The following is a 14209-nucleotide window of genomic DNA, read 5'->3' as shown; positions in this document are numbered from 1 at the left end:
GGCAGGGATAGCAGGGAGGGGGGGGGGGACGGCTACTTTGGCTTTCCCGCGCAGAGAGCGGGTGTGCTGGGCCCTGTGGCACCACCACGCGCTGAGCGGTGTCCCGACGTCATCACGAGGAGCGGAGACGACTGGTAGAGCAAAGGAACGAGATAGCAGCCACCCCTCAGGGCGTCGCGGCTGGCATTCAGCTTGCACCCGGGCTCTTCCGCATCCACTTCCAAGCCCCACCTGGTGCGACACCGTTCTTTTCGCTTCGCGTGTTCTCTGCAACCCACCGTTGCGCATGTGCGTGTGCGTGTGCGTGCAGTGGCGGGGGTGGGGCAAAGGACCGGCAGGGAGAGCGAAGAGGGGTGCGTGTGCGTGTGAGGGGGCATGGGCCTCGTCGGCAGCTTGTCTTCCCTTTTGGTGCCCTTCTACCCACACATCGCCCCCGTGCCTGCTCCACGCGCCTGTGCAAGCTTCCTCTCCTCCCTCTCTCGGTCAGCGTACGCGCCGAGCTAGGCACGAAGCAGTGGAAACCATACAACAGACGACACCGTAGAGATGCGTACACCCGGGCGAGAGAGTCCATGGCATTGCGGACCGAAGCGCAACTCAAGGGCGGACCAATACAGCGAGAGACACACACATACATGCATTGGCACACACAAAGAAGTGCATGAAGGGAGAGCGATCAGAGAAAGCAAGAAGAGGAGGCGACGCAGCACTGAGTCCTCTGCCTCCGGCGCCGCGTTCGCTTTCACCTCTTCCCGAGTGTCCGTTGTCGGCCCCCGCCCCCTTTCCCCCCTTCACCTATTGGTGCTCATAACAGGCATCGATGTGTGAGTAGCAGGTGCCGCAGCTGCCACGCACTCGCTGAACGTGTCAAGCAATACGTGGATTGAGGGTGATAGGAGCGCGCACTGTGGCAACCAACGACCGCCGTCAACCAGCGCTTCCGTACCGCCGCATTACCAGTAAACCTCCTCGCACATCTTCTTTTCCTTCGCATTTGCCTTGGCTGCCGCATTAGCGGCGGACGAGTAGTCGGTCAGATTGTTCACGGCGTGGCGGTGGGCCTCGAGCGCTGTAATCCAAGCACTGCGTTCCTCGATGGTGCCGCACTGGAGGACGAGCCGCAGCTCCTTCTCACCTTCCTTGGACTAAAAGATGATGATGTCTATGCTCCTGTCGTACGTGCTACAGGACAATGAGCGATAAGCTTGAGATGTAAGGTTGAGTCAGAACGCGACTGCGCTTGTCGACTGGAGCGAAGCCCTTGGGCCCGCCTTGCCTCCAATGCCTCCCTGCCCGGTTCGGCGTCGGCATCGTGGCTCGCGCTACCATCGCTCTTCGTGTCGCCGCCCTGCTTCTCAGACCCGACCGTGGCCGCCGCCTTGTCTGTGTAGCAGCAGGTGCCGTCATTCACGGGGCTCAGCACAAAGTACCGAGACTTCCAGTCATGCGATAACCTCGACCGCGCGATCGCGAACTTGCGCGCCCCCGCCCTCTTCACTGGGCTGCAAGAGCGACTTGCCGGCCTGCGCGCGCGCTGCCGTCCGGATGGCACAGGTAGCCCGCCTCTGGGCCTTTGCCAAAGGTGCCCACCTCACTGCCATGGAAGCGGCCATGGCAGCACCGGCAACGCGACTGGCTGAGAAACATTGTGCATGGCGGTGCGCCGCCGAGGCAGCGGGCCATTCATTGTTATGGCGCCTGGGGGTGCTGCTCATCGGCCATGCGCACGGGCAGCCGATGCCCTTGACAGTTGCCTCTGGAGGCACCGTGCTCGAGGCGGCGCGAGGGCGGCTGCCGCAGCTGGATGGGCCTCGTCCTTGTGCAGCGGAGCCCAGTCCGTATTGAGTGGATCGGCGCTCGCGGGCCTTCGCCAATCACAGCGGAGCCTGACGAGTCGCTGTGGTCTCCCCGCTCCGCGGCGGCCTCATGGCAGAGGTCCTCCTCCTCGGTGGTGAGAGGCGCAGGCGCAGCGGACGCTGGCGTGCTCAGCCTTCCTTTATTGCCGTTGAAGAGCGTGAAGACAGTGAGTGGTGGGAAAGCGAGAAGGCCGGCCACAGGATGGACGATGGTCATGGTTCACATCAACGAGCACAAGGCGAGGCACCGTGCACGGGGACACGCACGGCGCATCTCGAGGCGAAAAGAGAGGAGGAGTAGGGGGCGGGAGAGCTCCCCTTCACCCTCCACCCTGAAAACGCACAACTGCGCTAAAAGTTCCGCTCGTTGCTCACGATACACGCACCTACGTGCGCGTGCCGATAGAAAGGGTGGCGAAACGTGCAGCAGGGCGAGAGAGCGCGCGCGTGCGCGATACGTATCCACCGCTATGCGTAGCTTGACGTCACGCGCTCACATACGCGCGGATCTTACTACTGGTGTGACGACTGTGCGCGTCAGCCAACGAAAGAGAGGGGGTGGTGAGGGCATTCGCCTCCCGTTTGCTACCTCTGCCGCGTCTGCCGACGAGGTTGCCCACATCTGGACGAGCAGGTGCTCACTAACAACCTACATAACGCACAACGCCGTCACACAAGCGCGCACACTGCATCGCCCCGGTACACGCCCGAGCACGTGCTTCTAGTTGCTGCTGTCTTGTCTGCAGGGATATTCAACCAGAGGAAAAGCGCTGATAGGGAGAGAGGGAGAGAGACACTACAGAAACACACAGAGGAAAGACAGGGGAGAACACGGCGGCCAGGTAGTCCAGACGTCTTCTAGTTTGGGGTGCGTTTCTCGAGCGCATCTGGGAGCACCGGATATCGAGATAAGATTAGTCAGAAGGAGAGAGAGGGAAAGGAATGGGATGGGAACGGGGAGAGCTGAAGGCAGGTGAAGGGAAGGCACGCTCAAGCGCCGCACAACAACGCCGAAGGAAAAGCACACGTGAGGAGAACTAAAGGACCACACGCACATGCATGTGCACTCGTGTGCTCTCCGAAGCATAGATAGAAAAATATAAAAGAAGCGCGCACAACATTCGCGTGACGGCGGGGGGTGAGGTGGGGAGTGAGGAAAAGAGGGAAAAGAAGTGAGCGCGTGTGCACAGCGAATCGCAGACGGCTCAAAGCAGGTGTACGTCGGTGAGGCTTCTCGTGTGTGTGTGTGTGTGTGTGTGTGTGTGTGTCTCGGTAATGGCGCATCTCCCTCCCTCCTTTCCTCCCTCCCACGGCATTAGCAACAGGGAGAAGAAGAGAGGGCGTTTACAGACAGAGACAGAGAGGGAGGCAGAAAGGCAGAGAAAAAGAGAAGGGGGCGTGTGTGTGTGAGGGGCAGGTGGGCGGGCGCCAGTCACGAGTCGAGCAAACAGACGAAAAAAAAAAAGACGCGTTTTTTGTCGGCTTTTTACGTTTTTTTTTAGTGTTCTTGGCGGAGAAAAGCTCCAGCGCGCCCACCCACAGGCGAAAACGCCGCGTGAGAGACCGACAGCGAAGAGGGACGGCGGCGGCGGCACGGCGCAGAGGAGTGTAAAGGGAGGTGTGGAGAAGGAGGGGAACCCGCCAGACACACACACACACACACATAAACGCACACAACGAAAAAAAAAAACGAAGAAAGAGAACCGTAAGTGCCGATATTGAGCGGAGCTGCGACCAAAAGGGAGGGGCGGACGGAGGATGCAAAGAGAGGGAGGTGGGGGGGGTGCATTGAAGACGTCCCCACACATATACATATACATATACATATGCATATATATATATATATACATACATATACATATATACATATATACATATACATATATACATACATATACATATACATATATATATATGTGTGTGTGTGTGTGCGTGTGTAGTGACGGCGGGAAAGCAGGCACCCAGACGGACACGGACACGGAGACACATACACAGAGAGAGAGACACACACACATAAGCTGAATTTTTTGTCACGTTTTTATGTGCATGTGCGCGAAGATACAGGCCGAGAGGGGGAGGGGGGGGTGGGACGGCGATCTCTCAGAGAACAGGAAAGGTGCCGAAGCACATCGAAAGCAGCAGCAGCAGAGCGACCGAGAAAAACAATCACGATGAGTGTGTGACGCAGTCGAAACACACACACACAAAACACACGCACATCTCACGGGCAAGCAAAACGTTGGTTTCCTTCCGTCTTTCGCTCTACCTCCGTTTTTTTGGCTGCTGTGACGATGCCGAACGTCGCCGCCCGCGAGCCACCTGGAGCAGCTATCAGAGGGGAGATACCGTTCAGGGAGAAGGAGAGAGACCGACAGAGAGAGGCGAAGGGGACCACGACAAGAGAGGAGGAGGACGACGAGATGCATCAACTTTTATCGGCTACGGCTGCCCGAAATCGGCCGCAAAAGAGAACTGATTTTTTTTGAGGGGTGGCGGGTGGCGGTTGGCGCACGGACACGCCGTTCGTGGGGTGGTGGTGGTGACGAGCGAGAAGGGAATAAGACTAGAGAGTGAGAAAGAAGGCAGGCAGACGCACGCAAGCACACGCCTCTGATGACGTACGATGGAGCCTGTTCCTTCCCCGTCTGCTGCGCTGTGCTTTTCCGTCCCTCCCGTGTCACAGTCCGGCGTGGGCCGCACAGTGTGATACACACACACACCCTGGGGCGCACATGTGCCCATGTTCCTCACCTTTCCACTCGCGCTCCGACGCATCCACGCATACGCACTGCCGCGAAACGTTCACGCGCACATCGCACGGGCATGTGCACTCGATTTCCGTCTTCTTTTTTATCCGCCGGTGACTCGTCCCGCTGCCGTGTGTCCCTCTCGCTTTTCCTCCACGTTGGCCCGAGCTCATTCCTAGGCGAGTGAGTCCTTTGTTATGCTGCCACACCACAGCCTCTTCCACCGTATCGTGGCTCGCCGCTGAAGACAAGATCGACCTCTGTTTCCTGGGACCTCACACGCGTACACGAGTTCGCACAAGCACACGCAGGCGTGCACGCGTTTCTGCTTCGCTGGCTGCGGCGAGGCTCGATCACGACGGGGCCGGCGCGTTACCTGCTAACTCCATGAGGCTGTGCGTTCGAGGCATGTGGTCGGTACCGAGCACCTGCTCGCCCTGTTGCTGCGCTGCCATGGCACGCTCGCGGGCCACCTCCTCCCGCCTCTCTCGCAGGTCGTTGAAGCGCTCCACCTCGGCAGTAAAAATCTTGTGCATGTCCCACACATCCGTCACGGACTCGTCGAAATGGAACCGCTCGCTCAGACCCTCTGTGAGGTCCAGCGGGTCGAAGAGCGACTCGAAGTACGGGTGGCGGAGCGCCTGCTCCGTGCTGATGCGCCTTTGCGGGTTGAACTCGAGCATCTTCGCGATGAGGTCGAGTGCGACCGGGTCGGCCGTGGGCACAACAGCCGTCCACGCACGGGCAGGCACGTTTGACAGCGAGTTGCGCAGGTAATCGCGGGCACTGGGAGAGCTGAACATGACCACGTCCTCTAGCTTGGGTGTGCCGACCACCTCCACAATCTTGTTGAGCTGGTTGTAGAAGGTGGAGCCGCGGAAAAGCGCCTTACGATTGAACATCTCGGCCATAACGCAGCCCGCCGACCACATATCCACCAGCTTCGTAAAGCCCTTGAACTGCATGACCAGCTCCGGCGCACGGTACCAGCGGTGCGTCACGTAGTGCGTCTTGTTCGCATCCGCCGTGTCCTCGCGCGCGAGGTTGAAGTCGCAGATGGTGATGTCGTTGTTGTCTGCTAACAAGATGTTGCCGGGGTGCAGGTCGCGGTGAACGACGCCGGCCTCGTGCAGCACGTGCAGGCCAAGCAAGATGTGGTACATGAAATACTGGATATGCTGTGGCGAGATGACAATGCGCTGATCGTGGATCACCTGCGCCAGGTCCGTCCGCATCAGCTCCGTCACGAGGTAGAGCTTGTGCATCGCCGGCTCCTCGAAGTGCACGAAGATGTCACGCAGGCCTAGGATGTTCGGGTGGTGGAAGTGGTTGAGCAAGCGGATCTCGCGTAGCACGCGCTTGCAGAGGAATGAGTCCGACAGAATGTTGACCGTGCGGCCATCCGAGACGGTGTTGAACACGCGCTTGATGGCGACCGGAATCCCCTCGCTATCGACACCGGCGCACACCGCGCCGTAGCTGCCGCTGCTGATAAAGCGCTGCACCGTGTAGGGAGACTGCATCGCGTGCAGCTCCGCGATCAAGTCGCGCATGGCGGCTTCGCCCTTGGCCTGCATCCTTGTTGCTGGGGGTAGACGAAGCAAAAAAAAAAAAACAGATGATGTGGTGTTGGGATCGGGGGGAGGGTGGGTGGGTGAATGAGTGCGGGGCGGCAAGCTCCAGAGAAAGACGACTGCAATCCGCACCGATGCGCGCAGTCGCAGAGACAGAGTGTCGGAAGAGGAACGCACAAGTGTACACGAACGAATCGGAAAGCGGATCAACAGCTACCGTAATGTGGATTAGTCAACGAGTAAGCGATTCGGGTGTGTATGTGTGGGTGTAGGTGAGGGGAGGGGGTGGGGAGGTCGGTCGGTGCTGTGACGCAGAGGTCTGAAAGGCGCTGCTCATATAGCCTTGTTCTATACCCTTTACTTTTTTTTTGCCGGGTGTGTGATCTTGGTGCGGCGGTGGATGGTGTGCGCTGTGCGTTTCTACTTGCGTGGAGAAGAGGGGGAAGAGACCCTGCGGGGAGCATGCTGATTGCACCTGCGGCGGTGGAAGCGGGGTAGAGAGGGCGAAAGAAGAGAGAGAGGCACACGTTGGAGGACCGATGGGCAACTATTTGCACAGAATCCGCGCGGGCGTGCGTGTTGGCGAGAGAGAAGGGCACACAAAAAAATGCGCCGAGGCTGACGGCCGGTTCCCCGTGCGCTCGACACCATTCTATCCTCTCCTTCGCCCCTTTAGCGTTGGGCGCACGCGTGCACATGGCCGTGAGGAGGGTCCCATAGAGACAGAGAGGAGGACAGGCCAGCAGAGGCCGTTGCGATATGTCGAGAGAGAGGAGAGGGAGGTACCACCAAAAGATACGTGTGTGTATGTGTGTGCAGGTGCGGGTGGGTGGGTGGATGGTGGCTTGCGGATGCATGTGTGGAGTTGATGCACACAGACATGCAAACCTGGGAAAGTCTCCACGAGTCGGTTTCACTGGGTTCCGCCACCTATTTTTGCGTCGTTCCTGATCTTCGTTCGGGTTGGGGGTTGGGGAGTGGGTGGTTGGACGAGCGCATGCCTCCATCCAGCACCGTACTGTACATCGTCCTCGCCAGCCACAGAGCAGAGAGAGAAGGCCCGTGAGAGAGAACCGAAAAAGGAGCTGCACACGCATGCACGTGGGCAATCGCTCAATCATGTCCCTCGCGCTGGCTTTATCCAGCCGACACTTCGTCCGTCGAGCACGCACCAGCGTGGCGAAGAGTGGTGTGTGTGTGTGTGTGGGGGGGCAACCATACATCGATACAGCGGCACAGAAAGAGATGAAGAGCGCCACTAATCATGGTGTCTCACACGAAATTGGGTACTCGCATCTCCTTCCTCTCGTTCTTCGTCGCGTTCGGCGACAGGCCCCTGGCGTTGAGTCGCGCCTCAGGAGTCCGCCGCCGTGGCAGAGGCGTTTGTGGAGTCCAGCCCAGGAGACGATGGGCTAGCGTCATCTACACGCTCCAGCGTCGGGTACAGACGAATGAGCCCCGGCCCGGTACCGTTGTAGTACCGCCCCTTCCATACGTGCCCCTGCACGTCTGTGTAGATGCCCTCGCCGTGCATGCGATTCGACCGCCACTGCCCGCAGTACAGCGCCCCGTCGCGCCACTGGTACGTACCGTGTCCAGAAAAGCAGCCGTGAGAAAACTCGCCTTCGTAGATGTTGCCCGACTCGACAAAGGCGAGCTGACCACTACCGTGCATCTCATCCTCGACCCAGTCACCTGCATACGTGAAGGACGGGCACGTATACACGCCGCGGCCGTGGCGAAACACCGGCGCATCGCTGACCACTGCCATGCTCGCCGCCGTACCGGCAGCCGCAGACGGCGGCGGTGTTGCCCCTCCCTTGCCTGGCGACGAGGTAGACCTGGAGCGACTATTTTTAGCGGGCGGAGCTGCCGTGCCGCCAGCGTCGGTGCCTCCTGGGGGAGCATAACGACGTATTCCGCCCTTGTACCTGGCGCCTTCTGCTTCGTGCACGTAGCTGCCCTCCTCGTCTACGAAGAGCGGCTCGTCTACCTTCACCTCTTTCTTCTTGGCTGGCATCGTACAGAGAGATTAAGAGACCCACACGGACGATGCAACACATACAAGCCTGCACGGCGGCGCCCGCCCTTACGAGGAAGGCAAAGAAGGGTGCCGGCTCACAGCGAAGAGATGACGGCAATGGCTGAGACGTCACGCGCGTGCACAGCCGCAGAAGAGGGTCACAGCCCGAATAACAAGAAGGAGGAGGAAGGACGCACTGTATCGCAGCGCAGCAACGGAGAGGGGGGGGGGAGAAGAGAACAGTGCAAGGTGGAAAAGGGCGGAAAGCGCAGCAGAGAGAGAGAACAATGGCGGCAGCAGTGATGCGGGGGTGCGATGATGAAGAGTGAAGCAGCCTCAGTTATTTGGCCATGCAGAAGGAAAGAGACAGGTAGACGAGGGAGACACTACCGCGTCTGGTAACGCGGATGGTCCATCGCCTGTGCCGCATTGCCTTCATATACTGGCTGATCTCACGAGGCTGGCTCACCATTGGCACCGCTGTTATGTGGCGTTTGTTATATATATATATATGTGTGTGTGTGCATGTGTGTGTGTTCTTGCGTGCGTCAGTGTTGCGGCGGCGCTTGAGGATGTAAACCTCCCGATGGGGAAGGGCAATGGCGAAGCTTCTTTGCGCTGGACGCCATCTATGCGGTGCGCGGACACGCGTACACATGTCAGTGCTTGTGCGCTCGTGTGGAGGAAGGATGCAGAGGAGGAGAGGGAGGTCGGCGGATGCCGCGGAAGCATGGCCTGATGCCTGTCAATCCGAACAAGGAAACGAACTGGTCTCAGCGCCTCCGCTCACCCTCCATCCCCTGCCAGCGGCGGCTACAGTGCTGGACTGTTGAGCAGATGGGCGACCACACACGCACATGTATACACACAGAGTGCACATGCGCACGTATGTATCTGTCGCCCTACATCTGCAGCGTGATGAAGACGATCTCTTGAATCGTGTGCCGGTAGACTTCCAGTGTCACCGGCGTCTGCGTCGCCCGCACGGCTGCTAGCGCAGCCCGCATCTGCTCGCAGCTGCCGACAGGGCGATTCGCCACCGAAAGCAGAACGTCGCCGCGGCACACGCCGGCGCGCTCCGCCAGTTGCAGCGGGGTAACAGACTCCACGCGTACTGCCCCTTGTCGGCCTAGTGCGCCGGGTAGCACGCCGGGGGGGATATCCACAGCGTCGATGCCCAGCACCATCGCGCGGGGCGCCCCGCCAGCAGCGGCGGCCTCTCTCGGCGATGCGACAGAGGTGATGGAGGAGGATGCTACGCTGTGGTATAGAGAACTACGGAAACAGGCGTTGGAAGGGTCGGTGCAGTTTGCCGTAGGGGCAGTGGTGGTCGCGCCCGTGGCACAACTGTCCGCCATTCGCATCGAGGTCGTTGCGTGCGTGTCCCTAGCAGCTCTCTCCCGCATGCTCGGGTCAGCACACGCCTGTGGCAGAGGCGCCGGCCGCGAGACTACCCCATCCGCATCGGGCCGAGCACGAGACTTCTGGCGGAGTACCGGTAAAGGGGGTGGTGCTGTCTCATTGGTCGTCACCACCGACGGCGGCGGCGGTGGCGGTGGAGATGCAACTTTGGCGGCTGCGGCTGACGCTGCGGTACCGCGTGTCGTGATGGAGCGGTGCGCTCTCGATAGAGCAGCAGCCGCGGGCCGAACTGCGCCTGCAACTGCCGCAGACGCATCGCCGTGGCGGGCGTACGTTAGGGTGCGCGCAGACGCGGGGGCCGAGTTTACAGGAGGCATTCCTGAAGAGTACGGCGGCTGCGCCGGCGGTGCTTCGACCGCACCAGTGGTGACGAGAGGTGAGGACTGCGCGTCACCGCGCAGGCATGAAGGGGAGCGATCCAGCAGCTGCGGCGGGGTATTGTGGCCGGAACTCGGCACGGCATAGGACTTAGCGGAGGCGAGAGAGGCAGAGAGCAGCCCCCCGTCCTGCGGTGCCAGCGATGGCGAGCTACCGCGTGTTAAGGCGGCCTCATTGCGAATCTCCGCCCCCTTCCCAGAGTGCGGCTCGGCCGGCGGTGGCAGCAGACCCTGGAGCATGGCTGCGAGACGCGCTCGCACCACGTCCGCCTTTCGATCATCCAGCGCCTGCTCCAGTGCCACGCACAGCGACGACGGCGTGCTCTCCGCAGCTGAAGATAAGCCCGTCCCGTGGAGTGTCTCGCAAAGGTATTCGAACCGGCACCGGGACAGCCGCTGCTGGTGCACCACCTCGTCGAGTTCACGTTGCACGCCTTGTAGTTGATGCTCAATATCCGCGATGGCGTTGAGGATCTGTTTGCGCTGCCGGCGACCCTCGTCATCGGCGGCAGAGGCCAGCAAGGTCAAGTCTCTGTTGCCGCCCCCTCGATGTTCGGGTGTAATCCTCCCTGCTGGCACGGGGGTCGTTTCACATGGTGGTGACCGTGATGAACGCGGAGAAGGCGGGAGCGGCGGCAAGCCTGCACGTGCTCGAGCAGCCGCTGCCGGTACCGACGACTCGCCGCACGGCGGAGAGCCAGATGACGAAGATGGAGCCAGTGCACTCCCATTAGCGTTGCGCAGCTGTTGCTGCACTTCACGCACAATCATGGGGGGCAGCTGTCGGCTGAGCACGTCATCCACATGTGCCTTGAGGAACGTTCGAACCCAGTCGGAATTTGGGGTGGCGGTTGCGTGCGACGGTGCTGCGGTTTTGGATGGCGGTGACGAGGAGACCGTTCGACTCGCTGCTCCTGCTGCATCGCCACTTGCCGTCGATTCCGCCGCTGCCGCATGAGACGCAGTCGCGAAGGCCTCGGACAAGACTCGCGGCAGCACCTTCTCCTGGAACTTCTTCACCTCCTCCTCGATCATGTACTGCACCTCCAGCCTAGAGGCGTACTCTCGGAGGGCACTGAAGAGGTTGTGCTCCGTGAGAGGGGCGCTCATGTCGACGCAATGGCGAGAGAACAAACAACAAAAGGTGTGGGTGCTGCGGCACCGCTACCTGAGCGGGGCGACAAGGATGAGAAAAGCCGACAAGTAAAGAGAAGGGGGAGTGACAGGAAACGGGTACAGGCATGACGGAGGCGGGGGGAGAGGGGCGCCGAGTCCCTCCTTCAAGGAGGGCCAGGACGCCATGTACGCGCAGCAGCCCAACGAGAAAACGAGAGCGGAAGAAAGCCAGATGCAGGAACACCGGTGGATAATAAACGAATGAGGGCACCTACAATTCGCCCAAGCGTGGGTGGCGGTGGAGCGCTGCGGTATGCACAAGAGTCCGCTGCGTCGGCTGGCTTGGCCTCACACGAGCTTTATGCGCACAACAGCCCCGCGCACCCACGTCCTATACCCTCTAATCAAAGGAGTACATGCGATATCCCGTCGCAGACGCGTGCCGGCACAACTACCACAGGCCTAGTCGCTTTAGCGTGGTCACGCAGATCCCTTCTTTTTCGTGCGCTCCGTTTTTGGGGGCATCACCCCCTACCACTGTCCTCGCGTACGTGCGTTCTCCGCGGTGTGGGTGTGTGTGGAGGGGGAAGAGGCGGCCGAGTGGACAGTGCTGCAACTGCTTCATGGAGGCACCACTGCACAGAAAAGAGGCGGTCGCGTCACCTGAAGTGGCGCGTCACCACAAACAACAAGAAAAAGGAGCCTGAGGAAAGAAAGAGATACAACAGTTTAAGGAAAGGGAGGAGGGAGGCGATCCGTCGGCCTGTCCCTTGGGCAGGCCGATGGATGTGCATTGGGCGATGCTTTACATGGATCTGGCCCACACCCGGCATCATACATATGCCCCCCTCCCCCGCCCTCTCTTCTTCTTTCCGACTCTCTCTCTCTCTGTGTGAGTGCAGCCGTGCCTCCTCATCCAGGCTCTCGGTCGTCGTCCGTGTCTGTCCCGCCTTCTGCCATCTTCTTTCTATGTTCTCTGAGGCTTCGCGAAATACATTGCGCCTCTACGAGTCGCGCGGTTCCGAGAATACTGCCTCTGTCCCTGCGTCCGTCTCGCTGTCGGTGTGATCTCCTCCGCTCATGTCGAAGGTGGTGGCGGTTGGGGGTGGGGAGGTGGACGGCCGATACAAATTGTGTGGTCCTGCCCCCCTCTTCTTCCCCTCCCTCTCCCCCAAAGGACGAGAGGGGCCAGAGGCAACGAGGGACGGCACGCGCGTGCAAGACGGAGAAGACGGCGCACAGGAGAGAGAGAAAACAGAAAAGAGTACACGAGAACAGGCGTCGGCTTGCGGCAGTGAGGGAAGGGAGAAGAGGAACGCGAGGAAGGGGAAGGGACACACGCGCACGAGGAGAGGGGACAGGGGGTGTGAGAGGGAGGGCGGGGCGCGTCTCAGTGCCAGTGGGAACGAAAGAAGAAAATAAGGAACAGGTAGAAAGGTGAAACGGAAAAACGTATGCGAAACGCTTCGGAGAAGAGAGAGGATGGAGAAGCGTGAGATAGATAAACATCGAGGGGCGCCTCTGCCGCCTACACAAGCATACACACGCGTAACTCGCCACATCGCCCATGGCACCGCCATCCGACTAGTGGCAGAACTATACACACACAAAAAGGAAACATATGCCTGTATTCCCGCAGCAAGGCCTACACATCGAACGCTCCAGATAAAACGCAGAGAAAGGGGATACCTGCGGAACGCAACGGGCGGGAAGCAATGCCACGGCTGCACGGCGGAAGGCAGGCGTAGCGAGAGCACCCACACCCACACACTCGCATGCAAAGAAAAAAAAGACGGAGAGAGGGAGGAGGTGAACATGGGAGGGGCGCAGAGGCGTTCGAAAGCGAGAGAACAACAACGACGAGAAAACGAACGACAGCAGCAAAAGAAGAAGATAGAGTACACACAACAAGGCACCGGAGAGGAGTGAGGGGGTGAGCGAGTTGGGAGAGAGGGCAACGACGCCCGCATGCAGATTCCACGGCTCCTGATAGAGGGAGTACCGAAGAAAAACATGTGGCAATGCAAACACACTGCCACATTCCCCCCCCCCACCACCACGAACACAGACCCCACCTCTCCCGCCTGCGACAGTTACATACGACGCACACCGCGCACGACTCACTGCTGGTTGAGGTGGGCCCGGTCATACGCCTCCAGGCGCGTGCGCACGTGCACGGCGCACTCGTCGGAGCACACAAAGTGCACAAACGGGACGTCGCGATGGCCCACGATCGTGTGGAAGGTGACAAAGACCTTGTAGTTGCGGGACCGGATGCAGCATGCGCTGCAGTCCACGCTGCGCTGCGCCGGAATGTAGGTTGCTGCAGCCGCCCCATGAACCTCCTCGGGCGTGTAGAGAGGGTTGTTCTCCAGTGTCAAAACACGAAGGCGAGGAAGGAAGAGGAGGCCCCCGGGCAGCACATTGAGCTGGTTGTTGTCCAGGTGCAGTTCCTCCAGCGCCTTCAGCTGCCAGACATCGAGCGGCAGCCAGGTCAGCAAATTGTTGTTCAGCGTCAGCCGCTCCAGCTTTGACAGGCGGCTGATCGAGGAGTCCACGCTGCGGAGTGAGCAGTAGCTCGCGTTCAGCCAACGCAGGTTCGTCAACGCCGTCACGCGGGGAGAAATGGCTGTGAAGGGGTAGTTGTTATCTATATGGAGAACCTCCAGTTGCTCGCGCAGCGCAGCGATACTGGGCGGGACATCGGTATGATTGAAGTGGTGGCTAAAGTAGAGTGTGTTGGCACCGTCCTCCAGTGCCTGCTGCACCTCCACCTCGGCGGTGTCCGCTTCCACCAGCGACAAGCACTGGGGGTAGGTTGTGTGCACCATAGCCATGGACTGTCTATCGTGCTGTGTGTGTGTGGGGAGCGATTCGCCCGCGTACTGCTCCAAATAAAGGATAGAAGAGAGAAAAAACGGTCAGTAGCGCACGTGAGGTGAGATGCCACGATTTGCAGCGTTGCTGACCGCCTCCGATGCTACTCTGTGTAGTGGAAGAAGCAGTCCCCTGATACAAGGACAGCACGCCGAACAGCACCCACAGAGGGACAGAGGGACAGAGGGAGAGGCCCGCGTGCACAAGAACACGAGAG

The 14209-nt window shown here is 60.0% G+C and overlaps 4 protein-coding genes and 1 pseudogene across 4 annotated transcripts, besides 1 other annotated feature; all 5 read right to left on the bottom strand.

Moving 5' to 3' along the window:
• Window positions 1-4956: 4956 nt before the first annotated feature.
• Window positions 4957-6180, bottom strand: LDBPK_100200 (mitogen-activated protein kinase, putative; the record flags this gene model as incomplete). Its single annotated transcript, XM_003858811.1, has 1 exon — window positions 4957-6180. One exon carries the CDS (start codon window positions 6178-6180, stop codon window positions 4957-4959), a length of 1224 nt encoding a protein of 407 aa, XP_003858859.1.
• Window positions 6181-7531: 1351 nt separating this feature from the next.
• LDBPK_100190 (hypothetical protein, conserved) lies at window positions 7532-8197 on the bottom strand (the record flags this gene model as incomplete). Its single annotated transcript, XM_003858810.1, has 1 exon — window positions 7532-8197. One exon carries the CDS (start codon window positions 8195-8197, stop codon window positions 7532-7534), a length of 666 nt encoding a protein of 221 aa, XP_003858858.1.
• Window positions 8198-9102: 905 nt separating this feature from the next.
• LDBPK_100180 (hypothetical protein, unknown function) lies at window positions 9103-11109 on the bottom strand (the record flags this gene model as incomplete). The annotated part of the gene is made up of 1 exon (XM_003858809.1): window positions 9103-11109. One exon carries the CDS (start codon window positions 11107-11109, stop codon window positions 9103-9105), a length of 2007 nt encoding a protein of 668 aa, XP_003858857.1.
• A 665-nt stretch (window positions 11110-11774) lies between these two features.
• LDBPK_100170 lies at window positions 11775-11951 on the bottom strand (annotated as a pseudogene).
• Window positions 11775-11951: a sequence feature.
• Window positions 11952-13235: 1284 nt separating this feature from the next.
• LDBPK_100160 (leucine-rich repeat protein, putative) lies at window positions 13236-13952 on the bottom strand (the record flags this gene model as incomplete). Its single annotated transcript, XM_003858808.1, has 1 exon — window positions 13236-13952. One exon carries the CDS (start codon window positions 13950-13952, stop codon window positions 13236-13238), a length of 717 nt encoding a protein of 238 aa, XP_003858856.1.
• Window positions 13953-14209: the final 257 nt, after the last annotated feature.

This window comes from Leishmania donovani, chromosome 10 (assembly GCF_000227135.1).
Source record: "Leishmania donovani BPK282A1 complete genome, chromosome 10".
In the NCBI taxonomy this organism is placed as follows: domain Eukaryota; phylum Euglenozoa; class Kinetoplastea; order Trypanosomatida; family Trypanosomatidae; genus Leishmania; species Leishmania donovani.
The sequence above is the reverse complement of the archived record's forward strand: the minus strand, read 5'-3'. Positions and strand labels throughout refer to the sequence as shown.